This window comes from Pseudopipra pipra, chromosome 6 (genome assembly GCF_036250125.1).
Source record: "Pseudopipra pipra isolate bDixPip1 chromosome 6, bDixPip1.hap1, whole genome shotgun sequence".
Taxonomy (NCBI): Eukaryota; Metazoa; Chordata; class Aves; order Passeriformes; family Pipridae; genus Pseudopipra; species Pseudopipra pipra.
Genome location: NC_087554.1, coordinates 43,602,257 through 43,622,612, shown reverse-complemented (window position 1 = coordinate 43,622,612; position 20,356 = coordinate 43,602,257). Strand labels below are relative to the sequence as shown.

General features: G+C 38.5%; 1 protein-coding gene across 29 annotated transcripts in view; it reads right to left on the bottom strand.

Annotated features, from left to right (window-relative positions):
* NRXN3 (neurexin 3) overlaps nt 1-20,356 on the bottom strand; it is a 996,746-nt gene that overhangs the window by 536,994 nt on the left and 439,396 nt on the right. For all 29 annotated transcript variants that reach the window (XM_064658888.1, XM_064658884.1, XM_064658876.1 and 26 more), the window contains 3 exons: nt 16,297-16,678; nt 14,760-14,950; nt 14,090-14,263 (listed from right to left, as the gene is read on the bottom strand). In XM_064658888.1, the coding sequence (XP_064514958.1) occupies nt 14,090-14,263; nt 14,760-14,950; nt 16,297-16,678 (747 nt within the window). The remainder of the gene's footprint in view (nt 1-14,089; nt 14,264-14,759; nt 14,951-16,296; nt 16,679-20,356) is intronic.

Below are 20,356 nucleotides of genomic sequence, written 5' to 3'. Positions count from 1 at the left end.
AAAGAGCACAAAGACAACTGCACACTTCACAACAAAACAGCAATCTGTAACAAAGTGCAAGAAAGAAGAGGGAACAGGAACATATTCCCTCTTACACAGGCCCAAGTCACGTGTTCCAAGCTTGCTCACAGAAGTTTACTATAAAATATGGTGTGATGCAAGGATAACAAACATGACCAGGTTGTCCTGCTTTCCCAGAAGTTTAATCCCCTGGTGGAAACGAAGGCTAGGAAATGAGCCCACAAGCAATGCTTCATCCTACCCAAAGAACCCCAAAAGTTCTGAAGTTCAAACTGAAGTTTTGAAGCCTCAGCTGGCTACAACTTTGCTTTATAGCTGTGAACAGTGGTATTACATAGGTTCCTCTGGAAACACGTCAACAAAGTCCCCAGAAGGGGACATTAGTCCACAACACTTCTCTATTCTGGAGTGGTTTGATGCCTTTGAGAGAAGCAGAGAAGGAAGCAGTCACTACTAACAGAATAGCCTTTCACTGTGCTGTGATTTGTAGCTAACAGTTGCTATCCTACTCAGATAAACCTTGCAAAGGCAAAATCCAAGCAATAGGCAAAAAAGTGATCTTCAGAACAGAGGGAATCTGAATGACAGCTAGTATGACATCCACAAGGAGGTAGCTGGATTCTGAATTATCTGAGCACAGATGTGAAGCTGCAAGTCACAGATTACAAGAACATGAGTTTAGAAGTTACTTCCTGGGCAGGTGTTTTATCTTCAGCATTCTAGACAAAGGTATGCCACTCCTGTTGTGCAGTACTTCAAATAAAATGTACAAATACATTTGACATATTTACTATTCTGTATCCTGCAAATGTTGGAAAAGAAGAAGAAACAAAAGAAATAAAGCAGAGAGAAGGGGATCAACTGGCTAGGCTGCTTGAGACCAGTTTATTAGCCACTTCCAGTCTAGGACAATACCACAAGGACAAAGAAACCACTGTTCAACCCCTCCCAGCATCTGTCATCACAGATGACAGCAACTCCATGAGGCTTATCCTACTCTTCACTCTTATTTCTTCATCACATCAACACTACAATCGGTATTATATAGATGAGATAGGACAGACCAAAATGGAGACAGCATTTTCAAATATCTTTAGCTAACACGAAATTCTTCAACCTCCATCTGACAACATCCATAATGATTTCACTGAAGTATTCAGTATTTCTTTGGTATTCAGATTGTGTACCTGGGCACTTCCATATTTACAAGCCTTTGTAGAACCCACATCTAACTGTAAGCCTCATGTCAGAACATAATCCTCCTACAATTCAAAGACCAAGCCAGGAAGGGACCATCATAACTTTGGTGCAAGGTTCCTGCTCTTCCCACCAGATCACCTTTCCCCTCTGCGAGAGCAGAATAGGTGAATTTCAGAAGCTTTTTAGCTATCTGTGTTTCTTTGTAGGATATCTCTCCTGCAATGAGAAGGAATGTGTGAATCAGTTGGCAGAGTTTCACTTAATGTTTGTAGGTTTTTTATTAAAAAAAACCTACAAAAAACCTTATTTTTTTATTAAAAAAACCACAAACCTACAAAACCCAAAACCTCTAGGTAGAAGCATAAGTGTGGATAACAGAAGAAAACAACAAAATCTCTGAAAGAAAATTCACCTACTGAAAAGAGGCAGCAGCAGCAGCCACAGCAAGAAAACCCCATGTTGCCATACTGAAGGAAAGTTGAGCAGCATTTTTCAACACTTTTCTCCTCCCCTCCGCCTCTTCTTTCCACCCACTTGACTCTCATTTGCAGCCATGTAAATCCCAGTGGTCTCAGTAGCACAGTGTGAAGTTAACAGATCACTTCCAAGATTACAACAGAGCTGACAGACTTTCCAGTGTGGGCTGGAAGGCACATGTATGTACACACTTCCCTCCTGCCTTTACTCGTGTAAAAAATGGGTATAAATATATAGATACACATGCATCAGGTTGTGATCTGACACTTCCTTCAGATTTACTCTGGCCCAGCAAAAGAAGGGATGACATTTAACAATCTGAAATAGAATATTATTTGTCATTTTGCCTAAAATGTCCAAGGATAAGGAATTCTTATCCGAGGATAAGGAATGATGAACTGATACCTCTTCCTGTACATCACTATCCCACCATCTAATCTCTGACCACAAATATGAATGTTCTAAAGGTATAAACAAGCAAGTTATACACATATATTTAAAAATAAATCCAGAAAGTAACTATGAATCTATGCAAACTTGATACAGTATCAACTGTAAACATCATTATATAGAAGCAGAGCAGAACAGCATTTTCAATGACAATGATTCTCCACTCTTCCTACACTCTTCTTTAATCAGTAACTGGACTTGACAATGGGCATATCCTTTGTCTAGGTGCCCCAAGAGAAAGGACTCTACTCAAGGAATAAGGCTGCATGAGGCCTCATACTTGTGGCTTGAGGTGTTAAGTCCAGAGAGCCAAAGTACTTGAATTCATGGCCAGTATTACAGTTTCTGAATTGTATTTTACAGTAACCAACTGTGAATATGGGAACAGCACTTTCACAGTAGCCAGAGGGGAAAAAAAGAAGAAAAATAAAAAAACCCAATAATGAGGAATTTTGAAAGCTTGACAATACCACAAGGAAGCTTGAAGCCTGATCTGCCATCTTTAGAGTCAGTTGTGATGGCACAGCATAGATGTTGGCTATTACACCTTGCCTCACTCCTTAGTATTATGGGTCATTTGCATCATAAAAGGACCTCAGAGAGTTCATTTACTCCTACTGCTTACACTCTTTGCCTGATGTCATAATCCTCCATCTGTGGCAACAGAATTTTGATCAGAGCAACTAATAGGGATGTCACAGGAGATTAGGATTTTGGATTAGGGAGCAAAGCAATAGAAGTACAGGAAGACTTATAAAACATGAAGATTGTGTTACCACGCACATGCCCTTTAGTGCTAACAAACAAGGAAAGAAGATGAAAAACAACTTATATATAAAGCAGCAAAATTGTTTCTAAATTACTGATGCCATCAGGGCTAAGGTCTATTTTTAATCTCATTCCTTTGACAACACTTAAAGAAGTCAAAGTATTTAAAAGCAAAGTTTCAGAACCAGTCTTCACATGATAATCTGAAATACCTCTGATTTTGTTGTCTGTTTGTAGCTGGGCTTGGCGCATTGCCTTCTTTATGCCACATGTACAGTGGAGAGGAGAATGAGTGGGCCACAGGTATAGAATCAAAGTGGAAAAGTCCTCAGTGCAGAAAAGCATCCCTGATAGAAGGGTGACTTGCTGTGTCTCATCCTGTCCAGACTAGGCCTACCAACTGAGATAGCAAAGCAGAATTCTTCAACTATGTCCTTTTGATCCTGTGTCTGCATCTCTAATTTTTATTGGAACAGCTCAGTATCTGAGGACTTGCAGGATCTGGGATTTGTTGCACCTTCCTCCCTGGGAAGGAGTCCAGTACTACACTTTTCTTCAAAGTTACCTATCCAGATGTATTGTTTGTTTATTTTACTACTAAGTATTTGAAGAAAATCACCTTAGAAGACTATAACAGCCAGATCTCTTATCCATATTCTGCTTGGATAAATTACTTCGTCTACCCTAACTCTTTCCCGCAATTTCAGCTGTATTGTAGGTTTCTCTTTGCCCTGAAACTAAAAAAAATTAATTCTGCTGCATGGTGCTAAAACTGCCATGTTGCATCCCACAGATATAGGTGTGTTTCACTGGCAAGGAAAGCCATTCCTTCTGTATTGTTGGAAAGCCCTTTGCAGAAAAAGCAACTTCAGGAATAAAAGATAGTATTGTGTTTATTGTTCTTTCCAGTTACATGAGAAATCAGTTTCTTTATGCAGCAGCTACAGGATTATTACACAACTGCCTCATGCTTTGATCACAAATAGCAATAAGCATGAAGATAAGCAAGCTGTTATTTCTCTCATACATAACACCTTCCTTCACACATCAAAAATTCACTGTTGTTGAAAGGAATCAACCATTTCTCTTAACATTATTTTCTCAGTTAGATGAAGATCTGCAACAGGCATGGTTCAATGACAACATGAGCCCATTTTCATTCTCCATCTCCCTAAATGCTCTCATCTTTTCCCCTTGTATCTTCAAAGAGGTTAGGAAGCAATAGGAAACTAATACACAGAAGATATCTTTTCAGTCTTTGCAGAATAAGGTGCTTCTTTTGTCCCACAGTTCCTAAATACAAATGCCATCAAGCACTAAGATATCTCTACCACTACCAGTCAGATGTTACCATCAATTTATACCTATGACAGATCTACAATATACTTCTGTCAGCACTCCTCTGTCATAACCAGAGGCAGTCAGCTTTTCTTAATTAATGTCCAGTACCAGTTCAGCTCAGAGAGGCTGAACTTCCAAGACATCAGGTCTTAGAAATGAAAACCCAAGGCAGAAAATAAACCTGTTCCAGAACTCACTCAGTGCAGGTTAAGTAAGAAATGAAATTAATCCCATTAAGTTTTCTAGTTTCAGAATAATTTGGAAAAAATATTTTTTTCTGGGTAAAAAGTGAGAAAAACTGAGTCTGAATCTGAAGGAACTATCACTTCATGGGAGGGACCATATCACACATACTATAATTGTCAAATACATATTGGTGGTATGTCAACATTTACTTTGCACACTAAACTAAAGTATAGTCAAGGTTCAGCACATGATTCAGAAAGTTAGATCCTGTATTTTGAGTCACAGGTAGTAGAAAGCAGGACTATCACAGACTAACATAGCAAACCAGAACCCAAAAGCCAAAGAGATTTTCAAGGACTGCAAGGCCAGCTCTTCAAGTTCTCAGTTTCATATTTTGTTAAGAACTCATCATTCCTTTCATCACCTAAATAAGGTTAGACATCTGTCAGGTTCCAAATTTAAAGTTACTGATTGTCAGAAATAACTCAAAAGCCAGCATTCTTTAGTCCTCTGAAAATGCAGCCGCTTATTTCAGTACCTCAACAGAACCTGAACGCTTCATTCACCTGATGTCAGTTATGATGCAGAATCCTTCTGTTCCAAATAAGTGGCTGGTCTGAAAACTTCAGGAACTGGGAATAGTTAAAATAACGAATATGCACAAATGTGCTTTCTCCCACAGAAAGCACATTGATCTCAAGGTGACAGGAGAAGGGAATCAGCGGCAAGAGCAATCCACAGAGAATGGATCTGGTAAGGTGGTGGGATTTTTTACCCTCCAAGAAACCTGGCATATACATGTCTTCCTCCCTCTTGTCACCCTTCCACTCTCCATCTCTAAGCAACCTATATGGTCTTGAGCAACATGTTCATACACATGCTGGTGAGGGAAGAACTAAAAAAAAACCAAAACCAATAGAAACCCCAGCCATACAACAAAAAATCAACTGCATAAAAGGGAGTATGCCAGCACCCAAGATGTGACAAGGGACAGGGAGATGCAAATAAAGTAGAGGGAGTAAACAGCATTCAGACACAGAAAATAAAAGCAGAAAGGAAAAACTGAAAGGGCTGTATGTGAACAAGAAAAACACAGTCAATTGAAAAAACACCCTTTCCTATGCAAATCACAGCAGTACAAAAGTACCAAGCCTCATGGCCTATTCTGAAATGGCCAAACCTATTCAGAAAAGGTTGGTTTCATGAAAAGTCAATAATCCAGATTATGCACTCAAGACAAATGCTTCCCCTTAGGCTTCAGGTGTCTCCATATGAAGGGAAAATATTCCTATAGTGTTCAGACTTCTGTAACAATTTGAGCTTGGGCTGGAATAATGTTCACAGCTCTGACAAGCCTTTAGGTTCTCAGAAGTCTGGAAAAATCAAAACAAAAAACAAATCTGTTTGTTCCAGAACCTGCTGTATCCACTTCAATGGACATCAGAAATTGAGCAGGAACTCCTGTGCATGCATTCGGCATTCTGATGGGGACACAGGTGACTAGAAAGAACAGTGACTGCAGCCAGAGAGATTTGATACTTGCTGATGTCTAATCCAAATCCCAAATTCACTGCTACAGTTTGAATGGATGGCACGGGACACTTGAATCCTAAACTTATTTACACCCTGGTGTAGTTCCAGGCCACTTTTTTAATCACATCAGTCACAGGCCGCATATATTTCATAGTCTTTCAAATCTCATCTTTTACCACTTTCATTTACATTAACTTCAGAATTCACCACAGGGCAGCACCTAATAGTCTCTAAATCCCTAACCTCTGTAAGACAGTACTTCAACTTTTTACAGCTGGGAATAGGTCAGAGATGCCAACAAAACACAGCTGCAGTAAGATTCTCCACATGCATAGAGCAAAATACACCACACTGACTTCTGCCTACCTGGAGGCTGTCAAATCTTTCAGATTCAGTGTTTTGTATGCATCCGATTGCTAAAATTATCTCAAACTGTCAGTATCATTACCTGTTGGGCGAGAGGGTGTCTCTTAATATGCTTCTGTCTATTAACAACTGCTACAGTGATAAATTGTTTATCCGTTAAAATATCCTTATTCCTCCAAAATTATTTTTATCCTTTCCTATTGAGCCATAGAAAGCCAAACCCTACCTAAACATACATGTGATATCCTGAAGGAAAGGTAATTGCTACCTGCCTATACCTGGAATAGAGAACAGGAATATTTTAATCTGAAAATTGCATCTATTACATTAGATTGGGTCAGCAATATCACCAGGTTGTCAGGGTAAACACAGCGAATAGAAACTGAGTTTACAAAGCACATGGTTACAGTCTCAAAAACTTAATTTCAGTGATATGAAAAATGTTGGGAAGTCTCTATCTACAGAGTGACATAGGAACATTTTACATGTTTTCTCTCACAATAAAACCTTAGACCAAACCTTTGGCTTAGACATAAAATTTCAAGGTCACTAAGCTGACACCATAACAGAAGCCCTCTGTGGCTTCAGGACTGTTAAACAGAGACACTGTCCAATGCCCCTGACTTCCCCTTATACCTTAGACCATTGTCTCATTTTCCATTAAAAATTAGGAACATTTTTACTGACTTCCATAACACTCAGGAATAAATTAATTTGTCCTCTATATTGCAGTCTCTCCAGATGAGTTGGGAAGAATATTTAAAAGGATACACTTTCAATGCCATGGAAAACATCTTCAGGTTATACTAGTATCAAAGACCTATTAACTTCTAATAGGCACGTTTCCTCACTTAAATCCCAGGGAAACAGTCTGCACGGTCTCTGAGAATATCCTATCTATTTCTTTCTTATTCTCACGAATGCTCAACAACCTACTGACTTCCTCGCATAACTCCTTGACCTGGTGACACAGTCCCTCAACAAGGACACACCTTCTGTGTGTCTCTGTGCCTCTGACATGGTTGGTGCAGCAACAGCCGCTGGGGAACGAGCTCTGTGGCACACAATAACTGTAATTTTTGCAGCTCAGACTACTAGACTGGGGAGAAGGGGCCTCCTCATTCCCCTTGGTGTTAACTGCTGCTCCTATGCTCAGCTCTCTGTTCTGTGTTGGCCCTCCTACGGAGAGGAGCCCTTCCTGCCCAGATTATTATGGCTTGTAAAATGCCATTCTAAATATTAAGGGAGCTTGTAGTTTAGAGATTTTTTTTTTAATTGAAATTCCAGAAAGTTATTTCTGGTTGGTTTTCAGTTTTTGGGTTTTTTTCAAAGTATAAGTTAAAAAAAAAATCAAACCAGCTTTTACCTCCTGATCTCACTCCTTAAGATCTCACTCATTTTTGTTTGTTTGTTTGTTTTGCAAAGCTCCGAGGGCCTTCTATGTCTCTGTAGATACTAGCTACTTGCCTGAATAATCATGAGGCTTTTCAGGAAATCAACTGGTGCTCTTACAGCTATTCAGACTCTGATACAGTCAAACCCCACAGGTCAACCGAAGCACCTCCACTGTTTGCTGTGTCCTTCTTCAACCCAGATATTGTCCTCCACAGAGGCTACAGTTTGCCATTCTGTTCCTGTCTTAGAGGTGTGACTGCATCCAGTAAAAGGCACCAAATGTTACATAAAAGCATCTTTGAGTTCAAACCAGTCATGGGAAAGAAAAACCTTCTCTACCTTGCAGGTCAGCTTTGGTCAACCCAACTTTGTTAGCAAAAAAAAAAAAAAAAAAAAAAAGGGCAAAAAAACCCCCAAAGAACAGGTTAGTATAAAGGAGGCACAGAGGGACAATGACTATCTTAATGCAACCAACCAACCAACAGATAACAAAACCAAATAAAAAGAGGAAATGCATTTCATTCACACACAAAAGAAACCCAAAGAATTTACAGACAGTACACAGAGAAGAAAAAATATCACTATCTTAAATCTATCAGCATTTAACAATAACTTAAGAGAGATTTTGTCTCATTTGAGAAATACTTAGAATTCATTTAAGTAAAAAAAGAAAATTTATTTGACTTTCAGTACATCAGTCAAGTATAATTTCTTTTTGTTTCTATATCCAGACTCTGGATCTGAATTTAAATTCTCTGTCTTCCATAAAAGCACAGATTGCTCCAGCTTTTTGTCCAAAGTGGATTTATTGCCAGAAAACCAGAGGGGACTGATTACTCTGTAAGACAACAATCTCTGTTTATCCCAAGAACTGAAGTTGACACTGGATATAAAGTGACAGTAAAACCTTGCCCCCTCACAAGCTGTCACCTACTCATGGATTTCAGTACATCTTTAAGAAAACTTGGATCAACAGGAAAACAGACAGCTCAGGTTTTAGACTCGTGTAGTCTTCTTCAATGTCATTAGAACTATCAACAAAAATGATGAGTACTAGCTCATTCTTTCACCTAGGTGGGAATGATTTTGTTATCTGTGGTCAAATCATAGTCCGTATGGCAAAAGAGAATCATAAATCTACTAAGTCTGACTGTCTAAAGATCCAAATACACTTACTGAAAATCGAAGAACATTAAATAGCAAAATAATACTACTGATGCTCTTCCATGTAGGCACAGAGTTTCTTTTTTTTTTTCCAATGGAGTCCAGTTTACGAGGAAGCCACACAGACTTTTGATGTGTTATACCTTGATTCTAAGTTTTCTCTTTCAGCATGTAAAAAGCAGAGCACAAAGATGGGAGCATAGGCAGCAGTTCCTGAATCCCTTGCCACTGAAGGTTACATATTTCTATTACACAGAACAATAGGAACGAGAAAACACCAAATCAATTACCTCATTGCTCAAAAGATGGGTATTTAAGAAGTACACACTTACCCTCTTAACCTTCTGTTCTTAAAAAATTCTAATGTCACAGCTGATACTGAAGAGAGATTGGTAGTTCTCTATTTCACATCTATGACTCAATAAATTAGAACCGACATGTACAGATACCATTTCCTGTGGTTCCTAAGAAGTTTAACATTTTGAATTTCTGCTATCATTTCACAGCCCATGAATGACTCAAGATGGTAACTACCTTCCCTTTTGAGATAGTCAGATTTTTCTTCCTTTTGGAACTGCTTTACTACATAGAGCTACAAAATCCCTTTTTCCTTGAACAAAATTCAAAAGAAAGGGAGGAGGAGTAGAAAGACAAGAAGAATGAATTTCTTCATGCATCATCTTCAGCACTTATTCCAACAATTTCTCTACAACAAACAAGTACTTTTCCTACTGCCCCAGTCCACATCTTCTTTGTCGCTGAACAGAAGCAAAGCCCATATTTGTTCCTTAATTCCAGTAGCACTATGAGAATGGAATACAAAAGCAGAAGGAATAGGAGAGATGTCAAACCACCATGGAGCAAATTAATGCTCCACTCCTCGGTGGACAACTTTTGATTCCAGAGAGAAAGTGGAGTATGACCAGATTTGAAGTTTCTCTACTAAGCAGATGAAGGGTGAAATCCTTTCTGACATTATCCTGCTGTGAGATTTTAAGCATGAGATTATATTTTCTGTTTTCCACATACTGCTTAGTATGCAAAATGTGTTTCTGATTATCCAGCCTGTATGTGTCATTCATGCTTTTCATGCACCAGTGAATTCCAAAGGTTAACTAAACTAGTTCATGGCAAGTTGCAAAAGATTATGATTTTACTCCAGGATCTGGAAAGAAGATTAAGTTAGGACAAAAAAAGTCCCAAAACATCTGGAACAGTGTCAGCCTGTTTAATAATAATCACTCTCCTCTGTGAGAAGCTGTTATCAGTGGAACAGGTGAGGAAGAAGCAGCATCTCTAATGCACATAAAAAACCACCTTGTAAAAGAAATAAAATGTTTTTTAAGCACTTCTGTTAGGTTTGGTTGGTTGGGGGCACGATGGAGTGAACACATTTGGCATGTGCAGTTACATTACAGATAGCTCTAATGCCCATGGTAAGCAACATAAGGATGTCCAAATAAAGGGAAGGAAAACATGGGAGAACATATGGCAAATTAATAAAGAGGTGAAAAAACACCTGAAATTCAGGAAGTACTCATTAATACTGGGGGCATCCTCTTTAAATTCCTCAAAAGGTTGGCCATCTGCTTAACTTCTTCCAGGACCAGTGAGGAAAATGCTGTGAGTCACTCAGTCTAGACTTTTGTGGATGGAATAAACTGATCCATTCATCTAGTACTAAGACCAGAAATGAAGAGTTCAGCAAAAAAGAATTGATTTTAAAAGCCCAGTAAAGAGATTATCTGTTTAAATTATTTCCTTTCAAGAAGGGAAAGGATGTCACCTGGAACAACTTCTTCCATATATCAACTCTGGCATGTGCACCATAATACAGACATCTTTTCTCTCAAACTGTGTACATCTGACGTAGAAATAGCCTGTATCATGCAAACTCGGGAGTATAAAAATTTCCAACCACCCCCCCATGGGCTGTTGAGATGGAGACTGGAGAAAACTAGGTCCTGATAGAAGACTTCTTTTCCTCAGTTTCTAATGCTTTGGTAATCTCTAGGAGCCTCCATCCATTGTTTCAAAGTGGTCTGAAAAGACACAGCAAATTTCAGTCTCAAGAATGTCTGCATTTCAAGAATGACTTGTATGTGTATGACTAAGAATGCTTTGGGGTTCTTCAGATCCCAAGGAAAAAGATCTATAAATATATCATTAAAATATAAATATAATTTACTGAAAGTCCTTCCCACTCAAGTAGAAGCACTGCCTTACTTATCACTGGAACACAGATAATTGTATAACACGACAGGTTTGTGCTTTGTTGCACACCGAGGCTGAATTATGCTTAAGCATATGAGAAAAACAATGTGGCCAAGGAAATTCAATGGCTTGCTCAAATTGAATAAAATGAGGTAGCAGTAGCACCAAGACAATAAGGAATATAATTTTCCTATTAAAAATTGTGAATTTAGTGGTATGGAGTAGGGTACTGAAATACATGAACAGAGATAACAAACACAACAGGATGCTGGTGTGTCTTAGGCGGTACAGCTCTGTCTCCTGACCTACATTTCACATTCCACTATTCTCAAGGCTTCGTTCCTCTACACATCCTTTGATTCTGTCCTGAGATCAAACTGACAGTTTCTGAGAAAACAGCTGCCAACTTGTAATCTCTTCTGCTTCTGAAAGCAAAGCCGCAACAAGAGACAAGCATTAGCAGAAATCTCTCATACCACATTTGAAAGGCAAGATTCCTATGTGGGGATGGAATGACATTTCTTTAAGCATGCATGTTCTCATCATTGATGTGATCCCACCCCTCTTCATGATTAAACAAGGACATGTCTGGCAAATCAACACACAGCACAACTATTCACACAAAAAGCCTGCAATTGTTTATTAAAAACATATTTAAACACCATGAGGCAGCAAGGACTGCTTGGGACTTCAGCCCTTGAAAACATTGTTAAGATTGGATCCAAGATCATGTGAGATGGAAGCAAACTAGGGAGACATAAAGAAGGACTGAACGTGCTTTGTGTTTTTCTTTCCTTAGAGAAAGGGGAGATAGGTGTGACTTTCACTGGCAGCTGTAAGAATAGGCACCAGCAGGCAGCAGCCAAGATCTGAAACAAAGTCTTATGGGTTGCTATGATTAAAAAACAAACAAACAAACAAAACCAACAAATGAAACAGCTTTCTGGTGACCAAATTCTCAGGTTTTTTACTAATCCTAAACATGTTGGCAAAAAGAATGCATTCCTCTTCAGCAGTTCCTTTGGTACTGAGCAGGGACCATTTGGGAAGACAGCATGGGCACTGCTTTGGAAGATCAAGTTCTTCCAAAGGCAGAACAAAGGCAACCACTGACCCCACCATCCATTTCTTTAGATCTCTTTCAAATCTTGAATCCTATTTGAAGGGCTTTAGAAGAGAAGGAGAAATCACATTTCAGATATTTCGAAAAGTGAACCAATCTCCATGCTCAGGCAGCAGCTGTGCTGGTACCATACTGGCACACAGACAAAGTGCCACATTGTGCATTTTGAGAGTAGCAATGACCTTATGCAACCTCAGTAACAGGACACTAAATCAAAGAATTACACTGGGTACATGAGAAGGAAACACCATAGCTCTAATAATGGTGAAGTCTTCTGGGAAAGCATCATGACTCTGCTCTTGAGCCACACACAGAACAACAGGTTAGTCTAATGAGAGGCCCTCTGAAGACAGAGAGTTAGTAGAAATCACAACAGCTAAATAGCCAATGGATTAATATAATTTTAAACAGAGGAATTATCAACAAATCACTAATTTTAAAGAAGAGCTTTCAGCGCACCAAGGATAAATAGAATTGACATTTTCTAAAACCTAAAATTCCTTTTTTTTCCTGGTAAATAATACAGAAAAGGTGCACTTCTTTTGACAAGTTGGGTCTGCCACAAACAGACAAAGACACCAGTTCTGCTATAATGTGCTCATTTCCACACGGAACAGTGTGGTTAACAGACAATATTAAGAAAAAAGAGAGAAAGATGGAAAAAACCCCATCCTCCAGCTGTGTGGCACTTGCCAGTGCTGTGAAGTGGAAGTTGACACTGAGTGAGCTCCTGTGAGAGGACACAAAATTCCCACAAACGAGAGTATCACTGCGCGAGTGTGGAAGGAGGGCTGGGGCACAAGAGCTCCCAGCCAAACAGAACACAGACACAAGCAAGGGAACAGATCTAATAGGACTGCCAATTTGGTGTTTCATGAATACTCAAAGATATCACTAAGATGACAGTTTTAATCCTAAGAAGTGACAGTCTTGAAAAATGGTGTGACTTCATCATGATATAACCTGTAATTTTGACACAGTAGGTGATAGACAACCAAGGAGTAATTTAACTTTATGAAATTTTTGAAGGACCAATTCAGGACATACATCTTTTCTTAGCAAACATGCATACCAATGTTACAGAAAAAAATTATCTTCTTCTAGTGACTGATAACCAACACAGCAGACTGGTATTGAGTGGAACTAGGCACAGTGGTGATTGTCATTTAACCCAGAGAGCAAAACCTTGGGGGTTTTGATGCTAAGTACCCCAAGTGCTTTGGGAATTGAAACCATATGCATTTTACTGAGTCAGTGCTGTTGACGTCAATATTTTTTTAATTAATGAGAGCTTAGGAGGAATAGTAAATTCTTAAAGAAGTTTCAGGATATCACTACCATTTACATGCTTCTAAAAGTAACTCATCACATTTAGTTCCATTCTGGCTGGAAAAGAGAAAATACAGAACAGAAATGTTTTCTAGGCAGAAGAGGCAATGGGCCCACTGGTTTCACTGGAGGTCCACCTCCTCAAAAATGAACTCCTCTTTTAGTCCAGCCTTCATCCTTCAGCTCCTTCTACCTTCCATTTCCATTTCCCCTGTCTCCACTTGTTCTTTGAAATACTTACTTCTGTGAATCCCAAAAAAGGGTGCTCTGAAGCAAAAATGAAATGAATGCTCAGAACATCTTTCAAAGTATTTTAAGAGTACTGTAATGTTTATAAACCACTCTTGTAGGATGAAAACTTGTAGCAAATAGCTGCATTTGGAAAACATAAGTTATAATGAAGGATACTGCAATGAAAGTAACTTAATGAAATGAATAGTAAGGTGGAAGAGATGCACAGAGGGCAGCAATGAAGTAAGAATTGAGTGCTTGAGAGTGAAACTTCTCTGAAATCAGTTATACCTTCACATCCACGCTCAATCTGTCCACTGCGGTGCAGAGCATCGTTGATAAGATCAGGCAAACGCCCATTCAAGTCCACAGATGCCAGACAGCCCTGAAATCCATCACGTGAGGCCACAAGCTTTGGGAGGTTGCTATACATGCCTTGAGCTAGGCCAGCAATGTAGAGATCACCTAGAGGAGAGAGGGGTAAACATACAAGAAGGAGCAAGTTACACACCTTCTAGAGTGACTTTCCTTGTCACCAAATGTGAATATAACAAAGTGAACAGGTGTTCAGAAAAATTTAAAAGCAGAGGGAGATACTGTGCAAGAAGTCGTTTCTGCCTTCTTTACTACAAAAAAACCCAAAGCAAAGCCCAAAACAAAACAAACAAAAAAACCCCAAACAAACAACCAAACAAAAAAGCCCTGCAAAACCCCACCAATAATCCCAGTTGTAATTGCTACCTAACTAGGAAAAAATGTAAGATGACAATTAACTTCCGAAAAAGCAAAATATGACAAACTGTGCTCCTACAGGAAGTGCCAAACAAAGAGAAAAACGAATCTGACAGCCAAAATTAGCAAAGTCCAGATTTACTGTTCTGTAATGCATGGTTATTTTAAGTTTTCTCTTGTTTACTAGTGCAAGAATAACAGGGGGAACAGCCAGTCTTGTAGAGTTTACCTTTAAGATCCAGATTTTTGGCACCGTTGATAACCTGAGTTACCACCTTGGTGTCCACCTTTAGGCTGTGTGTGTTACTGTTATCTCTGGTAATGACGACATTGTGCCATTGGTTGTCATTAAGAGGACGATCACTGTTGCCTTTGATAACATTAGGTCCATTTCCAAGGTCAAACACATAGTGTATATACCTGTAAACATAACAAGAGCTAGTTAAAACTGTGTAAGAATTCCAGCGCTACTGACTCTTATTCTAGCCAGAGCTGATACTTATGAAAGTCACAAAGGGAAGTATCTTTGGGATAGAAAGCTCTAGTAAGCCAAAATATTAGCCATTGCTTTGAAAAGATGTAGTTGTTTCCTTTCCACCAAAGTGTAAGGATTAGTATTTTGAGATTATAACATTTGAAATAATCAGATCCTAACCATAAAGCATTCCTCTTTTTCCACAAAGTTCTTGCAGATCCATACAAATGCTGCCTCAGAATATAATTATTTTTTTAAATTGGCAATATCAATAAATGTACTGGAGAGTAATGTTAGATATGCTTATTTGGGGAATATATTCCTCAGGTTCATTCTGAGTTCTTCATAACTCTCTTAAGAAATTTATCAGGAAACTCACTTGAAATATTTTAGCAAATTTACATTAGGCTTATTCAAACAGCTAGAAAACAATTAGCAATGCTTTTGGCAAAAAATAAAGACCCTAACAAAGACTGAAGTCACAGGAGTGTTACCCTCAATTATTTATATAGTTCAAACACAGAAATTCACCTGAGGATAGAAGAGAAGTATTCTATTTAAAGGAAAAAAAAAGACAACAAAACTCAACTTTCAACAGAGCACCAGGAGCTCGTGATTGGTGCTTTTTATATTACTCAATGTCCCACTTAAGAAGTATGTGCAAAGTTAAAACTGAAACAGATTGAATTGAAATAAACAGGACTACTAAACTGTATTTTTGGAAAACATGTCTACCATGACTAAATCATAAGAGATCAAAATTTGTTCATCTAACAAAGGATTTTTTTTTTAAATAAGCTATTGGTCTTTTAAAAAGAATATAGCAGCTCAAAAGCAAGCTGAGTTTGCTTTTCCTCAAATATCACCAGCAGAATTACAGATTCAGCAGCCCATATCCTTTTTTTTCCCCTCCAGTGAAGTTGGCAGAAAAATGAGTATTACAGGAAAAAAAAAAAAAAGGGAAGTGGGCAGAGAAGAGAGATACAGAGCCTCAGCACATTTCTTCCTCCTCTGTGCTAAGCTGCGAGGTTAACAGGACAAAACATTAGTCTAGCTACATCCAAACAACTTAAAATATTAATGCTGCACACTATAAAAGTGTTTTTGCCTCAGCCACAGGAGGAAGACAGTGATAAAATCCGGAGTCTTAAGCTTAGTGTTTATGTTTAAGTGCTTTGTCTTACACCTCAATTTCAGTATGAGGTGAATTCTCTTTATACAAGCATTTTAAGCTTATCTATAAGTAAGTTTATCGCTAAATAAGCTGGTAAAATATAACAAGGACACTTACCCCTTGACTAGTTCAACTGCAATAAAGTCATTGCCATCACCACTGTTAAAGAGGATGAAACCATCAGCTGAGGTGGTCTTGAACTGAAAGAAGAGGTGCATGGATGTATAAGCCTGCAAGGTGGCCAGGCTCAGGTAGCTGCTCTTAGTCTTGAACGTCACAGGGTCAGCTATAATGTTGCGGAGACCAAAGCGTGCCTTCAGCTCACAATAGTCAATGTCCCCATTCTTGCACAGGTCAATGTAGAGCATCCCATTGAACATGAGGCTCTGGAGATGGCCGATGAAACTGGAGGGGATAACAGAGATGTACCGTTTCTCTGTCATGATCCCCGTCTCAATGTTGTGGAACTCCAGGCGAGTGTGATCACCAACCATTGTGCCTGAAGGACAGAAACAAGGAGGAACATCAGGGATAAGTAATAGGTTATATGGAGCTCTTCACACTCCAATTTCCAGACTAATAGCAGTACTAACTTAATCCTATCTGATCACTGTTGATAGCTTGCATAAGAATGTATAGAATCTTGGTGGAGACACTTTAGTCTAGCAGTTGCCAAAATCTGGCAGAAAAGACAGGTCTAAAGCGCCATGGGCAGTAAGCTCCCTATTTTCCCCTGTGCTTCACAGACTTCCTTGTTTGTGAAGAAGACCGGGTCTCTCCCTTAAAGCCTGCAGTGATGTATTTGGTCCAACAGTTCATCTGCCAAACAACTCATACACTTCTGAAACAACTCTTACAGGTGCATTTCCTGAAAATATTTGATAAATAGAGATGAAAGAAGTGAGAACAATCACAAAATTGCTAATATTTTTTTCTGTTCTCTCTTGGTGCTTGGCTTGATGTTATTTCTCTTAAGAGCACAGCAGGAGGGAAACACACAAGAATGCAACAGGTAAAAAGCCCCTCTGTATATTTAAATTGCCAGCCTACCACTTGGGCTATTTGCCACATCATTACAGATTTTAACCTCTCAATTAAAATATCCAAGCTATTCAGTATACCAAATATGCCGGACTACTCTCACATCGTATTTAAATATTTCAATAAGTGTCTAGGCACCAGTGCAGACACAGAACCAACACAGACATAAGAAATACAGCAGTATGCTATAAAGACAACTCGGGCAACATCAGAATGCAAACCCTTTCAGCCAACCTTACTGTAGTCCTCCACAGTTCTTCATCAAGGTAGTTTTAATTATTTAGTCACACATGCAAGTATGAGGAGGAAGGAGAATCAGAGAGGAGCTGTTACAGACTGACCACAGCTACCATTCCCCACCCTGTGCTCCACTGGGTGGGGGCAGGTAGGAGAGTCAGGAATGAAGGAGTCAACCCAATAAGAGAGAGGGTGGGGGGCAGTGTTTTACTTTTTGTCTTTGTTTCTCACCATCCAACTCTTATCTTTAATTGGTAGTAAATTAAATTAATTTTCCCCAAGTCAAGTCTGTTTTGTCTACCATCGTAATCACTGTGCAGGCAAAGTCCTTCCTTTTAGAAGGTTTTCCAAAGCTCTTAGCCACACTACTTGTTGGTCCCTCTGCCTCTAATATTATTTTAACATGCTGATCAAATTCATCAGGTTTAAAAAACAGAGGGGATGAAAATATTTAAATTCACACTGGTTTTGTGAAATTTGACAACTGGATAAAGACCTGCATAAATGCTTCCAGCGTGCTGCAGACAGATAAAATTTAGCAACAGTATCCTACTTGACTGCATCTCCTGGTCAGTAAGCATATATACACAACTCTCAACTCATCACTGCAAGAGATATTTCTGAGTCATTGGGATTATACCTGGGAATTACACTAGTCACCATAACCAAACCCAGGACAAATTCCTCTTAATTCCCATAGGTTATATCAACTGGGACTTAAAAGCTTTCTCATATTCTGTGCTCTCCCCTGAAATCTCCTAGCATTTCTTACCTAGAGAGTTCCTTGGCATTTAAAAAAAAAAAAAATTTTCTAAAAATTGCCCTTTCAAGACTTTTCTTACTAATGCCAACATAATCTTTTTTTTTTCCTCTTGGGGATAGAAGGAAAACTGGACATATTTGAAAAAATACTTGGATGATACATTCTGGCTTGTGGTGTATAAATAGTCAGATTAAATAAACTCATGGTCATTTTCTTGCTTAGAGCCTCTGGAAACACTGAAATATTCCTAAATCACCCCTCATGATCATAAAATTTTTCAGTTTATACTTTGTCCAAATGTGATCAAGTTTTATGCAAAGACAGCAAACAAGCACAGTTATTAGAAAATATGTTTTCAAGTATCTACTTCAAATATGAAGAAAAAATGTTACACAAACCAATTTATTTTTTCACTTATTCCCAATTTCAGCAGTGGATCTAAATTTAAAGGCAATTATACAAATATCACTGAAAGCTTCAATCCAAGCAGATACAGCTGATCAAACTTAGAAGCAGCTGAAGACAGTCATATACTTCTGACTTTTTAGAAATTCAAGTGTCAAGACCAATGCAAATGTTTTAAATCCTGGACCAGTTCTTTACCAGAAATAATATTATTTTAGTTTGAAAAAGGTCAGTTCCCAGAAACTGAAACAGTATATTCAGAAGTTTGTTTAGACAAACTTTCTCACTTCCACTACTGTGATTTTTAGAGGCTGTTTCAGCTTCAGTGTTATCAAATGAAAAGTTATGATTTTTTCCAAATCAGGAGTGTACTTTCTTAAAAATAAAATTAGAAGAGTCTCTTTAAAAAAATCCTGCTTCTTTACTTCAAAAAATTAGAAAAATAAAACTAAGAGATGTCAAAGACCAAGAGCAAGAAAACTCTTCTTTGTTTTTCTGTAGTTAGATAAACATAAAGAAGTAGTGGTGGCCTGAAGGAGAGAAAAGCCAGGACTGGGAAATCTCGAGAATGCTGAGACAGGGAACCCAAATATAGGGGGCATTAAAAATGGAGTGCAGGAGGTTAGAAGAGCTGAGACCAGAATCTTAGAAGAGGTGAAAATTGAGAAAACAGGGGCTAGCTTAGGAAAAAAGAGATAGTGCTAGAAACAGTAGTCTAGCAAGTTAAGGGTATTTCAGTGAAAGGCTGAAAAGGACATAGCAATACAAGAGCAGAATCAGAAAAGAGATGCAATATCCTAGGAAATCATGGAATGAAATCCAATATTTTCTGATCTCATTAGCTATCAGCCCCACCTGCAGAGTTCACCTCCAAATCCTCCTCTGTGCTCTATAGAGAGTATTGTAACTACTACAGCAATCAGAAGCTCTTTAGTTCAAGTGGTATTTGGGTGTTTGCACGATGTTGTAGGGTGGAATATATCTTCTATATTTGCATCTCATTTATCACTAATGTTCTAAGGTGGATTGGAATGCGGGATGAAGGTTTTGTGATTAAACAGCAAAATGCTGTCCAGAGGAATTGGATTCTGTTTCTGCCTTAGATGTCCTACAGGAAGCCAAGTCAGACACTTCATTACAAATTTTTCATCGGTGGTCATTAATTGTCTAGACCTAATTCTCCATGTAGAAGGGTTGAACTAATTTACAGGATCTAATTTACAGACATGCTGAATCTTTCGGATGAAAATGACTGAAAAATCATGCCAAATTTGTACCAAATACATCCAACTTTAATCTGGTGCCTTGTTTCCAGACCTGTAAAATGGGGAAAAGATGCTCGCTTGCTTCAATAAGAGACAAGGGAATAAATCCAGTTGCAGCTTCTTAGTTCTGTATAAATATATTGACGAGTAGCATAAAACACACACACATAAAATAAAATAAAATTTAAAAAAAACAGCTCTATATTTAGAGCAAAACTTAGCTGGTGTGCATTGTTCCAAACAAGCAATAAAAAGATGGAAATCAAACAGGCTGTTTATTTTTACTGGGGCCTAATTTAGACTTCTGATCTATGCCTAAGACAGCAAGAATCCTGTGGAAAAATCTATGTGACCACATCACTCAAGACTGTTATCATCTGCCCAAGGAAGTGGGATGCAGACTGCACAGAAAATCTTAACTCTGGCTGTTCTGACTTTTGACTTTGACATGATGGCATTCTTTTAA